At 54.7% G+C, this 19670-nt stretch overlaps 1 protein-coding gene across 6 annotated transcripts; it reads left to right on the top strand.

Moving 5' to 3' along the window:
• Window positions 1-380: 380 nt before the first annotated feature.
• Window positions 381-13831, top strand: KLHDC8A (kelch domain containing 8A). Of its 6 annotated transcripts, none has more exons than XM_054804190.1 (7): window positions 381-686; window positions 8340-8406; window positions 8577-9009; window positions 10225-10389; window positions 11670-11885; window positions 12270-12371; window positions 12581-13831. In XM_054804190.1, exons 3-7 carry the CDS (start codon window positions 8634-8636, stop codon window positions 12772-12774), a joined length of 1053 nt encoding a protein of 350 aa, XP_054660165.1. In that variant the 5' UTR covers window positions 381-686; window positions 8340-8406; window positions 8577-8633; the 3' UTR covers window positions 12775-13831. The 6 variants fall into 6 exon arrangements, with proteins under 6 accessions (XP_054660165.1, XP_054660166.1, XP_054660171.1 ...); XM_054804191.1 differs by lacking the exon at window positions 381-686 and adding an exon at window positions 1144-1260; XM_054804195.1 differs by lacking the exon at window positions 381-686 and adding an exon at window positions 1555-1724.
• The last annotated feature ends 5839 nt before the right edge of the window (window positions 13832-19670 follow it).

The following is a 19670-nucleotide window of genomic DNA, read 5'->3' on the forward strand; positions in this document are numbered from 1 at the left end:
GTGCCGGGCTCTGCTCTCCCCGAGCTGCGGCCAGTCTCCCCAGCCACGACTGGGACCCAGCCTGGGGCAGACCCCCAGCCCTTCCCGGAGCGGATCCCGCTGCTGCTCGGGGAACACCACAGCAGCACGTTTGGGTCTCTGCCTCCTCTCGGAGTCAGCTCCTATTTTTCAGCTCCTACTCCCTATTTTTGTCTGTCTGTCTCCCTTTTCTAGGAGTTTTGTTTTTGCAGGCGGGGAGGGCGGGCGGGGGGAGCCGCTGTTACAGAACATCCTGTGCAAGCATGGGGAGCCATAAAAGGCTTAAGTATGGGTCTGGTAATGCAGTGTGTACGCACGCACGCACACCCCCGGCTGCCGGCACAGAGGAAAAGACCAGATGGGGAAACACTCTCCCTCTTAATTATCCTACATCTCCAGGAGGGTGAAGATTAGGGTCGCTGGATTTATGCTGATTTCTTTTCTCCGTGCATCCCTCCCACGCAGTCCTCCCAGCCCCGGCTGCTCCCGTCGCCGCTCGCGTCCCCCTCGCCAGCGCTGCGGGGCGCAGGGAGGGACGGAGGGTGCGGGAGGGAGCTGGGGAGGAGGGGGATGCTCTGCGGGCGCCGAGGATTTCGGTCTTCAAGTTGAAGAGCGTTTCTAGCAGAAAGCCATGCTCCACCTGGACTCGGCACGGCTTCCCAGGAGCTGTGAGTACATCTGCGCTTTCCAGGCTCTCCCGGCAGGAGGGAGGGAGTTTCTCACTGGAGGTCAGCAGGTTACTGGGGGGATGCTTTGGAGGAGGACAGCTTTCTCTCAGTGGCAGGCTAGGCTATTAATAAGCAACCAGCAACCAGAAACAAAGCTTTGAGTTTGTGGTTCCCCCCCCAAAAAAAAGGTGGGTTAAGGAGGATGGTTTTTTCCCTTTTTTTTAAATTCCACCCCCAGTAGTCCCCAAATCCTGCATTTTCATTTTCAGCCTGTCTCCCAGACCAGGCCCTGGGAGCCAGCAGCGATGGGGGGGTGTGCTGAGCTACCCCCAGCTGAGATCTGGCCCAGGCTCTTTGCATTCCCTCTGGAGGGATGCAGCCTAAATACAGAGTGGCAGGAGCTTTATAAACATCCCCAGTGAGACTGCAGGGCCTGAAAAAGACCTTCTGTATTTGACCCGTGCAAAAGAGAAGCTGTTTGTGCAGAGCAGTGGCAGCCTTCGGGGGCAAGGGGAGGAGATGCAGGATGCTGCTGGGAGTTGGAGCGGGGCAGCGGGAACCTTCAGTCTTGCAGGTGGGTTATCTTTTCTCTTGCTGAAATTATAATTCTCTCTTGAGACAAACTGCGATGTGAATAAATCTTACCTTGTTCTGCTGACTCTTAAGCCCACCCAGGAAAAAAGGATGAGCTGGGCTATTTCCCTGTGCTAACGAGTGCCAAAAAACGAAACCTCTTTTCTCCCTGTCCTGTAGCCTGCTAAAGCTCCTGGCATCCTTCTGATGCACGACTGCTGTGCTGTTAGCTGTGGAATATTTCCTTCCACGACCTCTCTGCCTTCCTCCTATTAGCAACCGCAGGAAATTGCATTTGGCATGATGAGGCTGGAAATGATCTCGAAGGACCAGTAATGGGGGGAAGGGGTGAAGCTGGGGAGCAGGTCAGAGCGGTCACAGCCTGCTGTCTTCACCTTCAAACTGCACCTACGTTTGTCTGCTGAGAGAGATGCTCAGGAACAGAAGGGATGAAATGAGTTGCTTGTGAGTGCTGCTGCTTTTTCTTTGCTTGGTGTACAATTAATTCTCTTATAATTGCAATGCTTTTTCTCTTTCCTTATAACCAAACAGTATCTTTTGCCAGCTGGGTAATTTGCAGAGAAAGGCAGGGAACTAGTGGATTTTTTTTTTGTTATTTTTCTGGGTAGCTGTTACTATGGCAAGGAAACTTGATTCAGTGTGAAGAGAGGTCAGAAATACCAGACTGAAAATCTCACGCATGCTATGTTTAAAGCCTCAGCTGCCAGGGTTTGAGCAAGGAAGACAACACTGGAGTCCCCAATTTTTAAAGGCTTTTAAAAAGACTTTCCTGCTTAAAAGTTGGAGTTACTTGAAAACCCGGACTTAGTACTACACGAGCTTGTGGGCTAGGACTGTATTAACAGCCAAAGCTTATAGAACAAGGTATAGACAGACTTTCTGAGGAGTGGCGTTAGGCTGGGTCCCACGGCACCTTACTGCGGGTGACCACAGGAGGGGAGGAGGTGGCTTTTGTGGGACCCCACAGGAGAGCGAGCGTTTGGGACGGGAGCTCAGGCTTCTCCCGTGCTGGGGGGGTTACAAAGGTGCCAGGCTTTTCCAAAGACCCTGGTCCCATTCAGAGCTATGAATAAGTTGTGAGGGTTTGAAGAGAGCCGTGCTTGGGGGGGGTGCTGAGCGCTCTGGACCATTGTACGAAGGGGTTTTGGGGTGCTGGGCTCCTCTGAAAAATCTGTTCTTCGTTGGGTGGCAGAGAAATGAGCCTCCTCCCTGGAGGAGGAGGGATTTATGGCTCCCTTCTGGGTGCTGAATCGGGGGAAACGTGGACATGGAGCTTCCTGGAAAGTCTGCCCCGTGAACATTGTTGTTTCTTGTTGACTCTGTCTTTGCTGAAATAAGGATGCGTTTACTTACAGCAAAGGTTGGTACCTGAGCCCATGGGATGGGCCTCTTCATGCTGTGCTAGTGTTTATCTGGCAGTGCAACGGGTGGTCACACCATGACATTTACGTGCTTCTAGGAGAAAAAGCAGCTCGCTTCAATTACAGTGATTAATGGGGAGGTTTAGGTGCTGCTCCCACATCTGAAACTTTTCAGTGTTTTATTTGAGGTGTGCTGTATCCTGCTCCCTTCTGGTATAGCTGAAAACAGCATAAAGAAAATTATCACTGTGTTTACCCTTCGTTCTCATCACTTGCTGGTTCTTGTTTTGACAAAATCCCTGATTCTAGCCAATATGGGATGTATTTGTGATATCGGGCAGCTGCTGGCAGTTACCTTCAGGTTCTTGAGGAGGGGCAGATGTGGAGTCCCACCTCCATGAGCAGCTTCCTTGCATGGGTGAACTGAGCACCGAGTTCGGCCCGGAGGAGCCCTCAGGAGAGCAGGGATGAAGGTCCCAGGAGAGCCTGGCTGTGCACGCAGCATCCCGGGCATCCCGTACCTGGCATCTCTTGCCTTCTCCGTCTCTGCCCCTCGGAGCAGGTGAGCGGGGTCTGGGGTCGCGCTGGGAGCAGAAGAGCTGAGCTGCGGGGGACTGACGAATAAGACCCTTCCCAGGAGGTGGTCCCTGCTCCAAACTGTGCGTTGGATCCTGTGCCTGCAGCGGTGCTGGGAAAGCACCCGAGTGTTGCTGTAAGCTGGAATCGCACTGGGAAGAGTCAGGAGCAGGCAGGGCAGAGTGGGGCTGTGCCTGACACCCCTCCTTGGCAGCGGGTGAAATTCCTGGGGATGTCCGCTCCGTGTCCCCCCTCCTGGCCTTGTACCATGACTGTTCCTTGGGACAGAAACAGGTTCCCTGCACTGAATCATCTCCTTTTAGCTGTCTTGTGTGAGCCTGTGCTGTGTCATCTCTCCCCGCTCTTTATTTAATAGAGCGCAGGCTGCCAAGACAGAGCTGAAATGAAGCTGCTCGCTCCTGCCTGGTGCTGAGGAGCAGGAGCTGTGATTTCTTCTCGGTGTTTGTGTGCTATTTCCAGCATATTGTCGCCCCTGTCCCTGCCTCTCCTGTGATGCCTGTCCCCGGAGAAATGGGAATCGTTACCGCTCTGGCTGTGTGTCAGGCTGGTTTCAGCTCAGCTTTGCAGCCCCTTTTCTCGTGTTGGTTGGCACGCGGCAGGACTGCCCTGTGCTTATCTGCCCTGACATTTAGGTGAGTACAAGAGCTTTTTCTCTGAAGGCAGCAGTTTCTCTAATCGGCTTCTCTGTCAGGCTGGTGGCTGGCTGTGTCTGTTCTAACGCGCTCCTGGTGACACAAGGAACATGTGGGTGTTTGGCAGGTGGGAGGTGATACGGGGAGCTGTGATGTTCTGGGAGCACAGGTCCTGACGGGGCTGTGACGGGCGTCCTGGGTCTGACCCGTCCCCAGATTTGATGATGGAAGTCTGGGGTCACGCTACTGAAGTCAGCAAAGCCGAGGGTCAGTTGGATATGGCTCAAGTGAACTTGTGATGGGATGCCAGGAAGAAGCGTGGTTGTTTCCTGGATCGTTGTGGTATCCCCGAAACAAACGCTGTTCCCCGAGTGACGGTTTGAGCAGGTGATGCTCTGTGAGGCACAGCAGTGATCCGCTGCTGAGGCTGCAGAAGTGCTAGAGGCTTTCCAGAGCAAGTTAGACAAGCGTGGTACAGCATCAGTTCGTAGTGAGTTGTATCTGCCTTGGGCTGAGCGAGGATTACGGGTCTCTTCCCGTTTCTAGCCCCGAGTTCCTCCCTGGAGAGGAGTGTAAGTGTGGCTAGGGGTGTGTACAGTGGTGTCTTGGGGCTGGATGTCCTCAGCATGAGCATTAAAAATAGAAGATTTGGGAGTATCTCCATGGCTTTTCATCTTCTGCGGTCTTTTCGCATTTCCCTCATTTTGGAGAGGTGTAAATGGGACCCCTTTTCACTCTGCTCATGCAGCAGAGTTGCAATGCAATATTTAGGGTAGTACATGAGCCAAAAGAACACCCCGATGGCTGGAGGGTGGAGATCTCTGCTCCAGCTGAGATCTCACCTCTGCAGCTGAGGGCATTTCAAACCTGGAGCAGCAAAACTTCTGTATCCTGGAGAGAGGTGAGAGAGGGAGGAGAGCATGAGCAGCTGCACTCGGCAGCACCAAGATCTCTCCCCCCTGCTCAGCCCATCTATCACTTTAATACCCACCAGCATATCTCTTTTATAAATCACAAATCATTGCAGGTAATAAATGCCACTAAACCAGGAGCTCTCTAAGCTGAGCCTGATGGAACCTGGGGGGTGAGGAATGGCCCCTCCTTGGAGGGAGCCTCTGGGTGTTACAGCGCAGGGAGCTCACCCCGTGCACCGAGAGGTCCCACTGGAGCCCTCTTCCCCTCTTGGTGGGTGCTGTGGGGCTCTCACTGCCCAGCTGTGCTCCATAGACCCTTGGCAAAGACCCGGGGGCAGGTTGTGGGGGTGCTGTGCTGCCTGCTAAGCGTTTGAAGCGAGGGTTTCTGTCCTGCAAGAGCAAACTGAATTGGCCCCTGGGTTGGGCTCGGCACTGTGTCTGCCATCTCCTCTGACAGCAAAGCAATTACCATTCATTTTGATTTTAATGTAGCCATTTAAGAAAAAAAAAAATAATGCTTGCAATTTGTTTGGCATAATTAAGTGATAATTCCCTCTGCCTGGGAGGAGAACATGGCTGCAGCGCATGGGGGGGGTTGGCCAGCACACTTCTACAGCTCCTACGGCACAGCGCTGGCCTTGCTTTCCAGCAAGATTTGGGTGATGCTGGAGAGGTGGAGACAAAGGGTGTGGGTGCAGTGTTTCAGATGGACCTTGATTTTCTTTAAAGAGCATGAAAAAGAAGAATAGCAAATTATGTGAATGGCAAGGCAGCTGAATTCAGGCAGAGCTTTGCATTGCTGCTGCTGAGGGTGGTGATTCTCTGGATCTGCTGGTTCCTGCTGTCTGGGACCACAGCTGGGCTGTTTGCAGGTCTCTGCTCTGCCTGTCCTCACCTGCCCAGCACTCCACAGCAATGCTCAGCCATCTCCAAGTGCTTTGAATCACGCTGTGCTGGTATGTTGAAAAAGAATTTTCAGGCAATTTTGGACAATTATGCTTGAGCTTTGGATAGCCTTAATGACAGCAAAGCAACTGTCTGGCACCGACCATGAGGTTCTGCTTCTGTCAGACACTTGAGTGATGCTGATTGTGTCTCATCGCAGGAATCCACTTTATAGTTGAAGAAATTGAGGCACAGGGTAAGAAAATGACTTCTTAGAGGTCAGGATGCAAATCTGTCATGCTCCTGGAAATAGGAGCTGGCTCTGCTTCTCTAATTTGCTGGCCCGTGCTGAATTTGTCCATGGCAATGCAAGAAAATTCACCTGGAAAGAAGGTAGATTATTCATGAAAGCGATAGTCCGGAGCTGCTTAAACTGCCAAGGCAAAAATCCCTGAGCTGACGCGGTGGCGGGCGGTGATGCACATCCGATGACAGGGGGTTGAAGGGAAGGGAGAAGAGCAGCTGGGGCTCTAGTCTGTTGTTTGCCCCTTTCTCCTCAGCTGCTGGGAAGATGCAAAGTGTGGCTTGACTTGCTGCTGCTTTTTATTGTTGCTTTGTGTTCCTTTGTACCGCGGCCCCCACGGTGCCAGGGATGTGCGCATGTGCCCGTGCTGGGTCCTGCTGCTGGAGGGTTACAGCCCAAGGAGTGTTTATGGGTTTATTAACCACATTCTTTTTGCAATAAATTATGTTTAGCTGACTCCCGAAATTTATTTGGGAGAATAAGTTAAAATAAATAGCCCTGCTTGGATTGATTGGTTTTCATGCCAGCTCAGACTTGTATGTTGAAGTGATTTTGATGGATCTCAGTCTAGCTGTCTGAAACCTGTTTCACTGATGCTTTTCCATCACCCTGCTCTAATTCACACTTTCAGAGGAGACGTAGGAGCTAACATGACCATGGAAACTGATTTCCCCATCAGATGGGCCCTGCGGGCTGAGCCCCGAGGCAGAGATGAGTTTGTGGGGATGCCGAGTTGTACCTGTCCGAGGTAACAGCACATGCCCTGGCTGTGGTCTGAGAGCCAACTCCATCTCCCCACTTACCTGATGAACACAACAGGCATGAATTTATAAAAGAAATAACGTGGCATCCCCAGGGTGCTACATGCAGGACAAGCCTGCGGTACAGTAGCAACAGGCTGCGTGCCTCTGCCCTGCGTGCAGCCCGGTGCATCCGGGGGGCTTCCCCTCTTCCAGGGGGATCCACCTCATTGCTCCATGCTGTGGTCCCCAGAAAGCATCGGGATACCCACGCAGATCATCTGAAGTGATGGGTGATGAAAGGCAGCTGTAGGTGGCTGTTGCTAAGCTACAGGCTCTGTCTGCTCCGGCTGTCAGAGGGCTCGGAGAGCTGAAGGTTTGTGGTCAGACCTGGGGAGTAAGTGCTGCGGTGGGGTGCGGGGTTCCTGGTTCAGGGAGTTTTGCAGACCCCACCTGTTCACTCTCTGCTCCGGGGGAAGCAGCAGGAAATAGGTCTGGTTCTGCCTTTTGGGAGAAGGGAGTCCATCCCCTTAAGAAACCCAAGGACCATAACAGTTGATGGCTTTACTTGCGCTTAGGTATCTTAAGTAGGAGAGAGCAAGTTGGCTCTTCACATCCCACATCCACGCTGCTGTATCAGAAGAAACAACCCCAAGCAGCGGATGGGCTGGGGCACTGGCCTTGCGCTGGGTGTCTGCCAGGAGGCAGAGAAGTGGGTCCAGAAACAAACCTCTGCTCCTGGGACTTTCGAACTATGGTCCCCAGAAAAACAGAGCCAGCCAGCCCTGCTCTGCTGCCAGGAAAGCTCTTTTCAGGGGCTCAGTGGGACCTTGGCATCCATGGGGACAAGTCTCAGGAGTCTGCATGGGGAGAAGAGGGAACGATGAGTGGTGCTCAGCCAGGAGTATGCCTTCTCTGGGTTTTTTGGCAAATGCTTGCTGTACCCTACAGTCCCGTTCCCAAATGTTTGTGCAGGCAGCGTGTATGGGAGAGGCTGCTGCGTCTGCAAGGGTACAGATAAATCTTACTTTGTTTTAAGGGCAATCGTTAAACAACCCCAGTTACACAACGAAGGTGGAGATGCTCAGTGCAAAATGCACCTTTATCTGTGCTGGCAAGTGAGCAAGCCCGCTGCCTTTGTTCCTTGCTGTTTGCCCTTTCTCTGTCCTCCTGCACTAATTAATCTCATCTGCATGCTTAACGGCCATTCTGAGAGGAGATGAGAAAAAGACCGTGGGTTTCCAGTGCGAGCTTGAGCCTTTCCTCCCTGGGCTGCTCTCTGGATCCCTTACAGCCCTGCGGTGCAGCCCGTGGGTCACGTCTGGAGGGGTGAGTGCTGGCTTTCGCCTTTCCCAGCTGGGAATTAGTGGAGCGGGTCCTCCCCAGGGTCTGCAGGAGGATGTACCCAGGGGTCAGGAGGAGAAATCAGGTCAGAGAAGGAGGATGCAAGGAAAAGTTCCCCAGTAGGCAGGAAAACAGCCGGGGAAGTGAGCAGACGCTTGCAGCCTCCTCGGTTTGAATGTCGCTTGGGGGCGGGGATGCTCAGGAAACAGGATAACAAACTGACTGCAACCTCTCTCTTGCTTTTTTTTTTTCCCTCCCTCTTTTGTTTTGTTTTATTTTTAGGATCGGTGTCTGCATGAGCTTCTGAGGCAGATCTGGAACTGCAGGATTAATGGAGACGCAATGAAAGGTACCGGTCGCTGCCGCTCTGCGTGGGGGGTGGCTGCGGGAGGCTGCCTGGCGTGGATGCTCCCATCCCTGCTCTGCTCCTGGCTGCCTGCAGCTCTGCCAGGGGGAGGATGGTGTTTGCACTTGTGTTTCTGTTGTTTTCCCCTGACGCTTCTCTGCTCTGTTTTGCAGCGTAGCCAGCCCCATCCCGTGGGCAGGGACCGATGCTGCCTCGCCCCACCAGCCACCATGGAGCTTGCTAATACCAAAGATTTCCAGTGGAAAACCCTCGCCCCGCTCCCGAGCCGCAGGGTCTACTCAACCTTGGTGGAAGCTGGCGGGCAGGTGTTTGCCATCGGGGGCTGCGATGACAACGGGGTCCCCATGGACTGCTTTGAGGTGTACTCCCCCGAGGCCGACCAGTGGACCTCGCTGCCGCCCATGCCCACGGCCCGGGCGGGGGTGGCGGTGGCTACTTTGGGCAAGCGGATCATGGTGATAGGAGGGGTCGGAGTGAATCAGATGCCGCTGAAGATAGTGGAGATGTACAACGTAGATGAGGGCAAGTGGAAGAAGAGGAACTCGCTGAGAGAGGCAGCCATGGGCATCTCAGTGACGGCAAAAGGCAAGGAGGGTTCAATCCTTCCAGGGCAGGGAGGGACGTCTGGGGGTGGCGAGATGGGGGGGAGGGTTACCATCAGTTGACGCACCGGGCAGAAAAGCGTCCTGGGTAATAGCACAGGGTTACATTGTTCTCCAAAACCTTTTCTGTGCTCCTACAAGTTAAGCCCTGCGTGTTTGTCTCATCCCACCTGCTAAAGACAACTCTTGTGTAGGTGGCCAGAAGCAGCTGAACCCGGGGTTTGCTCTGTGTTGTCAGCCCTGGAGCCACGAGGGCCATGGCTGTGCTGGTGCCCGGGGTTATTTCAGAGCCAGAGGCGAAGGTCTCAGAGTCACAGCGTAGCTCTGGTTTGAGGAGACGTCTCTGGTCCAAACCCAGAACCAGCCAGAAGAGAGTCACCTTCATGGTGATGGGCTCAAATCGTTGTACGAGGAGGGGAAGCGGCTGGCCTCGGGGTGGGGGGCTCCTGCGTAGCTCCCCTCGGTAAGCTTAACCACTGCCTTAAATAGGGCTTGTTAAACGTCTGTGAGGCTCTGCCTTATCCGCCCATCTCACTCTTTAATTTCTGAGCAGAGATGTGGAGCATTGATTTCCTTTAGCATACTCTGCTGTGCTTTGAAGAGCCTGGGGCTGGGTGCTGTGTTCCTGAGCAGCGTGCCTGAGGTCAGCCAGCTTCCCGCCGTGCCTGGGATTACGAATCTAATCTCCAGGCAGCTTCTTTGAAAGCTGCTTGGTTTGTTTGCTTAAGTGGGTTTAAAAGCTACTGTCAAGGAATGTTTAAAAATAATGTTTACCATCTTGGAGATGGTTTTCTCTCTGAGTATAAGCTTGCCTGACTGATACGGCAGGGTCAATTTGGTGTGAGAGGCCAGGAACAGAAATAGCTGCCCAAATCCTTGCAGGGTGCAGTGTCTCTGCTTTTTCAGCTGCCTTGTAGGGCTACCCGCAAGGGCAAGGCTGCTGTCGCTGCTCTCCTGAATCCTCTCTGTGGAGCAAGGTGCTTGTTGAAGGAGAGAACGTGGGTGCTGTGCAGGTGGGATTTTGTTCTGGGGAGCCAGGTTTGCCATGAGCCAGAGGTGGATATGGCTGATAGGGATTTGGGGAGTGAACAGTTCTGGTCCGCGTCGTATGATGGCATGTGTGTTTTTGCAGAGGGGGTGTTTCTGATGCCTTTCCTATAATAATTTTGTGGGATTTTTTTTTCTTGGTCTTGTCCAGACTACAGAGTCTATGCGGCTGGTGGGATGGGATCCGACCTGCGGCCGCACAACTACCTGCAGCACTACGACATGCTCAAGGACATCTGGGTGTCGCTGGCGGCCATGCCCACACCCAGGTACGCCGCCACATCCTTCCTGCGAGGCACCAAGATCTACGTGCTGGGTAAGCAGCAGTCCTGCCCCCTCCTCCTCGGGCAGCAGCTCCTTTGATCCGAGCACTGAGAAACCTCCCTGGAAGAGGCTTTGGGAAATGGTCCTCTTCATCCCTGCCTGCTTCCTCACACATTTTAGAAAAACCAAGCTTGCAGCTGTAGGTTTTGAGTGGGGCCGGTGTTGGGTTTGGATTCACAGCTCCATAGCAAGCACCTGTGAGAGCTCCTGCAGTGTCGAACGCCCCGGGAGCTCGCAGGTCTCGCAGCAGCTCTGTGCTGGGTGAGTGGCCTCCCCTGTCCCAGGCCCATCCGTGGCTGCTGGCAGCTGAGGGTACAGCTGGTCTTTGCCCAATTTGCAGTCCTGCAACTGCGATAAAAGCCCTTGGATTCAACTAGTGAGTAAAAATACTTCTATGCATTTTATATTAGCGAGGTACCACGCAGTTTCACAAAGGGTCTGCCTTTGGCGGAGGAAAGACCTGCTGTAGCTGGAAAATGCTGGACGAAGCCTTTTGCGAGGGGCAGTTTTCATTAGCCTTCTGTTACAGAAAGGGAAACTAAGGCAGAGAAATGTTGCTGTTAGCTTGTGGCCAAATAGCATATCGGGATCAAAACACAGGAGTTTGCTCAAACCACCAGACAGCCCTGGCTTTCTTTAGGGGTTACCAGAAAAGACTCTTTGATCTATTTTGCAGTTTGCTTGCTGCTGGCGAACAGTTTGTGGGCCCAGTAGCGAGCACAGGCTCTGCCTTCAAAGGCACGCCGAGCATCTGAGCTGAGAATAGCTGTATTCATCTGCATCTGATGGGTGGAAGAATAATACGCATCTTTGGCGGTGGAAGCAGCAGCTGCTCTGGCTCTCCTGCTCCGTCAGCGAGGCCAGGGCTTGCTGGCTTGCACTGGCGCTGAACTCATCTGAATTGCAAAGGCTCCCTGAGCGCTGATCCCTGCTCCGCTGTGAATTTGTCTTGATTAGACCAGTGCATACTAAACATCTTCCTGTGCTAGCAACCTGCTGCTGCCGGCGTGCAGGGAAGCAGAGGGTGTGATGCACTGAAAAATGAAGTGTTTTCATGCCACAGACCTGCAGTTAAAGGAGAGGGAGCACGAGGGTGAGAAGGTACCTGGCTCAGCAGGCCCTTGTGCAGGTGACTTGAGACCTGAGGACGTTGTATCAGCTGGCAGCTTGCTTGCTCTCAGCCTGTCGCAGGAGGCTCCTCTGGTTCCTGCTGCTGTTGGTTTGGTGCTGTGAGCTGAGCTGACCCCTCTCTTTCCCTCTCCCCTGCCCCAGGTGGAAGGCAGTCCAAGTACGCTATCAATGCCTTTGAGGTCTTTGACACGGAGACCAGGTCATGGACCAAGTTTCCCAACATCCCCAACAAAAGAGCCTTCTCCAGCTTCGTGCCCACAGAAGACAAGCTCTTCAGTCTCGGGGGTCTGCGGCAGGGACGGCTCTACCGGCAGCCCAAGTTCATGAGGACCGTGGACATGTTTGACATGGAACAAGGTGGGGGCTGCCCCAGCTCTGTCCTTTCCAGAGGAGCAGGGTGGGTGGCACGCAAGGCTGTGCTTTGGGGCTCTGCTGCCCTTGCAGAGCGCAGAGCTCTCATCTGCTGAGTCCTTGGATCGCTGGTGCCTTGAGCCCAGCCTAGAGGAAAGCCTGCAGTCAGGATTTAACAAGTCAAGGCAGCAGGGGGGAAAACCATGGCCCCGAGGCAGCTGGGTTCAACAGCTCCCTCCAGACATGGTGGTGAGGAAGCTGACCCTGGTGTCATGGGGTTTTATTACCCCAAGGTGCAGCACTTGCACAAGCAAGTAGGAGGTCAGAGAGGCAGATGGTTTCCCAGGAGTGGATGTTCCTGCAATGCCCAGTCTATCCTGTCCCTCCCAGGTGGCTGGTTGAAGACGGAGCGTTCCTTCTACCTGAAGAAAAGGCGAGCAGACTTTGTGGCTGGCTACCTGAAAGGCAGAGTTGTCGTGGCTGGGGGACTAGGTGAGGCACTGGGGATGGCGGTGACACGTTAAAAGCGTATGTGAGTCAGATGTCATTATGGAGGGGATTGATCCTGGCTGGCCTGAGGGAGCAGGGAAAATGGACCCCATAAGGGGAAGGGGTCCAGAGTACAGATATTATCCCAGAGCAGACAAGGGATGCTTGCTGGTGCTTCCCAGGTGACCCCGTGCCTCGCTTTGTACTTCCAGGGAACCAGCCGACCGTCCTGGAGTCCGCAGAGGCCTTCCACCCTGAGAAGAACAAGTGGGAGAGCCTGCCGCCCATGCCCACCCCACGCTGCGCCTGCTCCAGCATCGTGGTGCGGAACTGCCTGCTGGCTGTCGGCGGGGTGAGCCAGGGCCTGAGCAGTGCCGTGGAGGCACTGTGCCTCTCCGATTCCTAGCTGGCTCCTGCCTGGAGGAGGACCCTGCCCCTCGCTGCCTCCAGCAGTGCTGGTGGTGGTGCTGGGCACCTCCTGGCAGTGCTGAGGCTGGGTGAGCACCACCGGAGCTGCCCTGGGATCCCTGCAGCTCGGCTCTGCTTGCTGGTAGCTGAACGCAGCCTTGCTCGGGAGCTGTGGCTGGCAGGAGCCTGCAGCCAGGGCTGCTGTTCCTCTCCCTCTTGGGCACTGCTGCTCCAGCCCGTGGAGGGAAGGAGCACTTTGGCCGGGGGTCCCTTCTGATCATCTTCAATGCTCTGTGGGAAACCCAGATGAAGGAACTGCTTGCAGCGCTGGTGTGCCACATCTCCTGCTAGCGGGAAGGACTCTGGAGATCAGGGATGGGCAAGCACCTCTCTGCAGCCATCCTGACCCTCTACCAAAGGTGGTAGGACTATCCAGACAGGTCAGTGGTGGTTCAGGGAGAACTGTTGTGATGTTGCCCTCTTCGAGCACCCTGGAATCTATGTGTGCTTCCCTGCACAGATCCCCTTGGTTTGCAATAAGGAAAACTCCTAACCTGCAGCCATATCCAGGGGATTGTTCTTTTGCCTTCATAGCAAGGCTGTTCCTGCAAACCTGTAGCATTTGACTGTCGCTTTGGCAGAAGCTGGAGCGAGGGGCTGCCAATGCTCCTGGGAGGGATGAATGCCCAAAAGACTGTTTTAGCTAGAGGGAAGACCTTACTTCTGGCACAGGACTAGCACAGATACTGTCTTTGCTGGCTTCACGCAGAGATGGCCTCAACCTACAATGTCCTAACCTGTTTCTTTAGCTCCTTTAGTGACTTGGGATCTTCTGTTCAGCCCTGGGAGAAAGGAGCAAAACTGAGCCCTGCCTCTTATTCTGAGTGCTCTCACCGCGGGACCGGGCAGTGGCGTGGGCAGTGGTTTCGCTGGCAGCAAAGCCATCGCTGCCTCGTTCTTCCCAGGCGGGTTGCGGGAGGGCTGTCCGAACTGTCGGGTTACAATTCTAGCTTGTAGCAGTTGCACCATTAAAAGCTGTCTTCAGCAGAGCCCTCAGCGAAGCCTGGGCTGTGTCTGTATGAAAAGGTGTGGGACCGACCGAAAAGGGGGTTGGGGGGGGGGGGCAGCGCAGGCAGCCGTGGCTGGGGTCGGTGCTGTGTCCCACGCCTTGGGCACTGCGCTGTCACTTGTTCCTGCCCACGGTGTCCCATCCCTCTTTTGAAGCGGTTCCCGGGGGGTGCGTGTGTTCTTGTTGCTGTCCCTCCGTGCTGCGCAGGGGGGTGCGGGGGCAGCTGCGGGGCTCCGTGGGTGCCGGCCCCGCTCCCGCCGCTGCGGAGCACCGAGGACACCGTGCGGCGGCCGCGGCAACGGCAGGGGCGGCCCGGGGGAGAGGGGGGGCGGCCGGGGCTCGGCTCCTTGCCGCTTCCCGGGCGCAGGCTCCGGGGTTGCCCCGGGCGGGCAGGCTGGCTCAGCGGAGCCGGAGGGCAGGGACCGACCCACCGCCGGCATCTCCTCCGGTGAGACCGGACCGGTGCCCTCTGGGCCGGCTCCTGCCCCTTCCGTGGAGGGGGGGACACGCACCCGACGACACCGTTCCTGCCTCTCAGTATTTGCTAGGAAGCGGTGAAGCGAGTGGCTCCTTTTGAAATACAGCCCTGTCAGGTCTAAGTCCCCCCTCTCTAGTCTCAAAGTGCCGCCTAGCTCAGATGAAAGGGGAAAGGCACCGGCTCGGCAGCTAACAACCCGCTCGCTAATTATTTACGTCCCACCTGCTTGTCTCTGGCTGCGTACGTAGGTATAGCTGTGTCTGTCCCCATCCCCTGTCATGTTCCCATCTGTGGTCCTGATGCTTCGGTTGTTTAGGCACCGTGTTTTGGAAGGTTGTAAAAATGCAAGTATCTAACTGCAGAAGGGAGCTCAGCTCTGCCCCGACGCAGACACGCAGCTCCGGCCAGGGTGGAGGAGCTGCCTGCAGCAGTGCTGGGTTGTGCTCCAGGCCCCGGTGGGGAGCACAGAGCCCGGCTGAGTCAATCTTGACAGGGTGCAGCCAGGGAGGGCTCCAGGGTGAGATCTGCTGGGGGGTGAAACCGCAGGGAACAGTGCGCGGGGCACCGCAGCCAGGCATTTCTGTCTAACGGCATCCCTGGATGATTAAAGGTCTGATGGGTCTAGCAGAGCTGAGGGAAGGTGCTAAGAGCACCCCTCTCTGCGTGTGCAGCCCTGGGGGTGCTGCCTCCTGACCCTAGAAGGCTCCTAAAATGTCTCTTTGAACTGTAAAGATTGGAGGAGGATGGAGGAGACTTGGAAGGAAAGAGGGAGCCGTCTCCTCTTCTAGAACAAACCCCGTGTCTCCTGGCACAGCAGATCTCCATTTCAGCTGCCTCTGCACAGCCGAGAGTCTCTAGCTATTAATGAAGTGTTTTCCTTTGTCCTTAAGGAACCTTTCCCACACACAGCACAGCCCGATGCTCCTCTGCTCTTACTTTCTCATTCCCTGTTTATTGCAGGGAGTCGAGGCTCAGGGTTTGGTGCTGCTGCGCTGGCTTTGTTAAGCTGGAGCAAGGGGAGGAGGAATCCGCTCCCTTTGTCTGGCTGCAGCACAGCTGGGGGCTGATCCTTTGCTTTCTCCCTCCAGACAGGCTGAAGAGAGTGACAGACAAAGCAGCGTCATGGGAATAAACCCGTTCTAGGACTTAATGAAGAGATGTCAGGGACCGGGGACAAGGCTTGGGGGTAGACGGTCAGTAATCAAAGCTGGGGATGCGCAGAGCATTTAGAGAGGGAAAGAAAGAAGAGCTATCTGAGCTGCAGCGTAGTGAGAAGCAGGTCTGGGTCAGCTGCCTTTGTAGTGAAACCCAAGGTCTCACCACCAAACAGGATCCCTGGTATGTCCCCAGCCAGTGGCAGGTCACTCTGTGGTGCTGGGTGCTCCTGGCTGGGGGTGCTTTTCCCCATGGTGGTGCTATGCAGAGCCACGTTTTTACAAGAGCTTGAAACCTAGATGTCATCTGGACTTTTCCACTCTGAGCAGCTCTCCCAGGAGTTAGCTTCCATGTCTGTCCTGATTTTAGGGGCTAGGGGAAATCCTGAGCAGCCATGAGCTCTCCCTGTGACCCCCAGTGTGCTCTGCAGGCACCTCCCCTTCTGTCTGCTGGCTTCTCCCCAAAATCTGCCAGGAAAGGCAGCTGCCGAGACTTCAGACACTTCTAGCACGCCTCCGCTGCACCATGCTTCCAGATAACACCCACTTGGAGACCTCTGTACCCAAAGAATTGAAGCACTTTCCCTAGTAATAATGTTTGTTTTTTACCAGCAGATCATACATGGCTTAGCAAACAGAGAGAGAGAGGTAACCAGGCAGCAGGAAGGTGAGAAGAGTTGTACTTATAATTACATGGTCAGTGGCAAAAGCTAGGATTAGTGGATGGGTCTGATTTGTCTGCTTGTGGGAGCCCACCACCTTGGTACGGCCCTTCTGATTTGGCTTTTGGTGGCTGGAGTTCAGCCTGGTCCCTGATGGGGCCAAGGGACCTCCTGGGCTCTGCCAGTGCTCTGCTGCTGAAGGAACCTGGCTGTGTTTTCAAACTAATCTTCTTTAATTATTTCAAGAAAAGGTTTTGGACTTTTAAGCATGCTTTTGAGCTGTTCTGCGGGGTGGCAGAGCAGCCCAAGGTGGGGCTGGAGGAGCTCTGCTAATTAATCATAAAATTAGAGATTGAATGAAATTGCTGCAGAGGCCAGGGAAATTCAACCCGCAGTTCAAAACACAGAGTACGTGACAGCCTCTTGCCCTGTGGAGGCCGAGATTTCCCTGTACACAATGCGAATGATGACCCTAAACAGAAGTGACCTGATTACAGAGCCTGGGAGGTGCGCATGCATCCCAGCCACGGTGCTCGCATTGCACCCCAAAAATGGCTCGGTCAGCGCCATTCCTGATTGCCCTTCTGGGCTCCCCTGCTATTGCTGGGCTTCTCTGGGGGCTCAGCCATGGATCTCCTCCGGACCAAGGGCATCTCTCTTGTGGGGACGATGGGTGCTCAGCAATCAGCAGCGAGCTGTTAGCACCAGGATATTTAAAGTCGCTTCTAAGCTCATCAAAGACTGGAAGGAAATACTGTGGGACTCCAGCAACAGCCACCTTCGTGCCAGCCACCCAGCCTCTGAGAACCAGCAGCCCTTCCCTGGCCCCTCTCGGCTCGTGGGAAATCCCTGCTAGCGGGTTGAGATTCCCTCCAGGAGCAGGGGAAATCCTCCAAGCTTTCCCATTACCTCTACGGGCTTGATGGTGGCATTCACTAGTTCCAGCATGCTGGCAGACACGAGCTGAAGGATTAAGTCTCTCCACTGATGGTTCTCACAACTGCACCTTGAATCCTGCCCTTCTCTGTGTTGTTCCTGCTGCTGTGGGAAATAGGAGGCTGCAGGAGATAATCTGCTTTTGTTTGAAACAAAAGGGCTGTGCCTGCCCTCCGGGTGATGGAGATGTGACCGTGAGCCAAGGCTGGGGAGCAGGGAGGTGAATCAGACGCACCCTGACTGTGTGCGTAGGGTTGTTTGGTTTTTAAGCAGTGCCGTGCTTGTTTGGGCTGAGCGGTGCTGGATGGGCGCCCGTTCTCCTCCCAGTGCTCTGAACGGCAGATGGCATCCATGGGCTGAGCTCAGGCTGGACCAGCACCTCCCGGCAGCCATCCTGCTGCAGCCGGGGGCCTGCCCTGCTCAGGCGGTGATGGACCGTGCTGGTGGGCTGGCTCCAAAATCCCATTTTGGATTGTGCAGGGATCCTGGCTGAAAGCATAGGGATCCAGCAAATAACTTGATATGAAAAAGATGTTATGCATCTCCCCCAGCATTTCATTCCCGTGAACAGGCATGACCTCTGAGTCCAAACACCTTTCAGTAGCTATGACAGAGCCGAATGCTGCTCTCAGGTCCTCCAAGCAGGTAGTCTTTAATGCTGCTGCACAGTGTCAGTCAAGGAAACGTCTGTGTGGTTGAATCCTGCTCTCGCTCACGCTGCTGCAGCTCCCTGAGCTCTGCAGTGAATCTCTACAGATAGACAGCTGCAGAGTTTCTTTCCCCAGACGCGTGTTGCCCGTGCTTTTCAGCAGATGATGCTGAGTGCTTCCATCTTTGAAACTGGTGCTTGATGGAGCTTGTTGTGCCTGGAGGGACAAGGTAAAGCCTCCGTCGGGAGGTTGAGCCCAACGATCAAACCAGCTCTGTGGAACGGGGTCTTTGCTGGGAATTGCCAGCAGTGGTGGGTGAGCTTTGCTGGCTGGGTGGGGTGGACGGCCACTTCTTGGGGCAAGTGGGTGGTGACAAACGCCTCGCTTCTCCAGAACGGTTTGGCTGTTCAGCCTCGGGCATGGCACAGAGGCACCCTGTGCTGTGAGAAGGGGGAGCATGTCTGTGTCCGTACAGACACAAAAGTCGCGTGAGTTAGCGTGGACGGACATAAACTCGATGCGTGCAGGCGCTCTGCGCTGTCAGTGCCTGTGTAAACGAGCACGCGTGTCTGTGGGACGTGTGCATGAGCACGCAGGGCTGTGTGTACGTCCCCAGTGTAAAGGCTGCAGCTGTGCTGCACTCCTGGGGGGACGCGAGCCAACGACATTGCCGCCGTGTGAGCAGGTTGGGGAGCCGGCGGCTTGCAGGCTCACCCCACGGGCTGCGCCCACGGCCGGGTTTGTCCTGTGTTATGAGAGCACATACCTGCCAGCCACTGGCTTCTCCACAGGCGCTGCTGGCCGAGCCCCAGCTGTGACACACAGAGCTGCTTCAAGAGATTTCAGGGAGGCACCTGCATGAATTCGCACGTTGCCCCAACTCAGTGGGTGGCAGACACGCACCGGGTCCTGTTGCACTATTGTGGGTTGTGGTGTTCCTCCGTGCTCCGTTCCAGAGGAGCTGGGGTCGGTCCTGCTCGCTGAGAAGAGAGGTTGTGGCCTCAGCTGGCTGGTGCTGCCCTGGTTTGTTGGGCAGGGTTGTTTCCCAAGGCCAACCAAAACCAAACTGCGGTGGTTGTTCTTCAGGGGCAGGGAATTCAGTCAAGACCTGTTGATGTCAAAGCACGTTTGCTGAACCTAGTTTTTAAATTGCTGTAACCGCAGTGGATGGTGGGGCAAAGGGAATCTTTTAGAAATAAAGTGAACAAATATAAAATAACTGGGTTTCAACCCAGCTTTCTTTCTGAAAGTTGTAGTAAATTTGACCTGCCTTGGAGAATTGCGGTCAGCAATGTTGAGAATGGATTGGAAATTGTCCAGTATCTTTTTTTTTTTTAAAATACATGTATTAGCTCGGAGACTTGCATTGAAATAAGATCACATTTAAGTACACCGAGTCCTTTGAACGGTGCATTGTGGCATTCTTTCTCACTGATCTTCAGTAGATCTGTCAGCCAGTTCCTCCTGCCTCTGGGGAGCTGCAAAAACCTACGGGCTGGTCCTCCTGCCCCAGCCAGCCCCCAGCTTTCACAGGAGCCCTGTGCCCCCCAACCCTCTCGGCAGTCACAGCCTGTTCTCTGTGCTCCTTTATCTGAAACCCAGCTGAGCTCTTGTAGTTTTCCAGCTACCTAATGGGGCTCAACAAATCCCGGAGCTGGCTGCGGCCGTGTCCTCGCCTGAACTCCCGGTACTCGAAGTTGTGTTTGCTGAAAGCCAGGCTCTTCAGTACCAGCACCGATGGCTGCTCCGACACAGCAGCGTCGAGCAATTCTGTTGCTGATGGCTGCGCTGGCCTTTTTGCCAAAAAGCATCACTTCTCATTGTCCCCAAGCAGACTTTGTCTGCATAAACAGGAAACTTCTTTAGAACAACCTCTAACAGATCTGGTTGTGGAGCAGAAATTGCTCCTGTACCTTGCCCCAGGCCCGTAACACACAGAGCAATG

Source organism: Grus americana, chromosome 25 (assembly GCF_028858705.1).
Source record: "Grus americana isolate bGruAme1 chromosome 25, bGruAme1.mat, whole genome shotgun sequence".
Classification (NCBI taxonomy): domain Eukaryota; kingdom Metazoa; phylum Chordata; class Aves; order Gruiformes; family Gruidae; genus Grus; species Grus americana.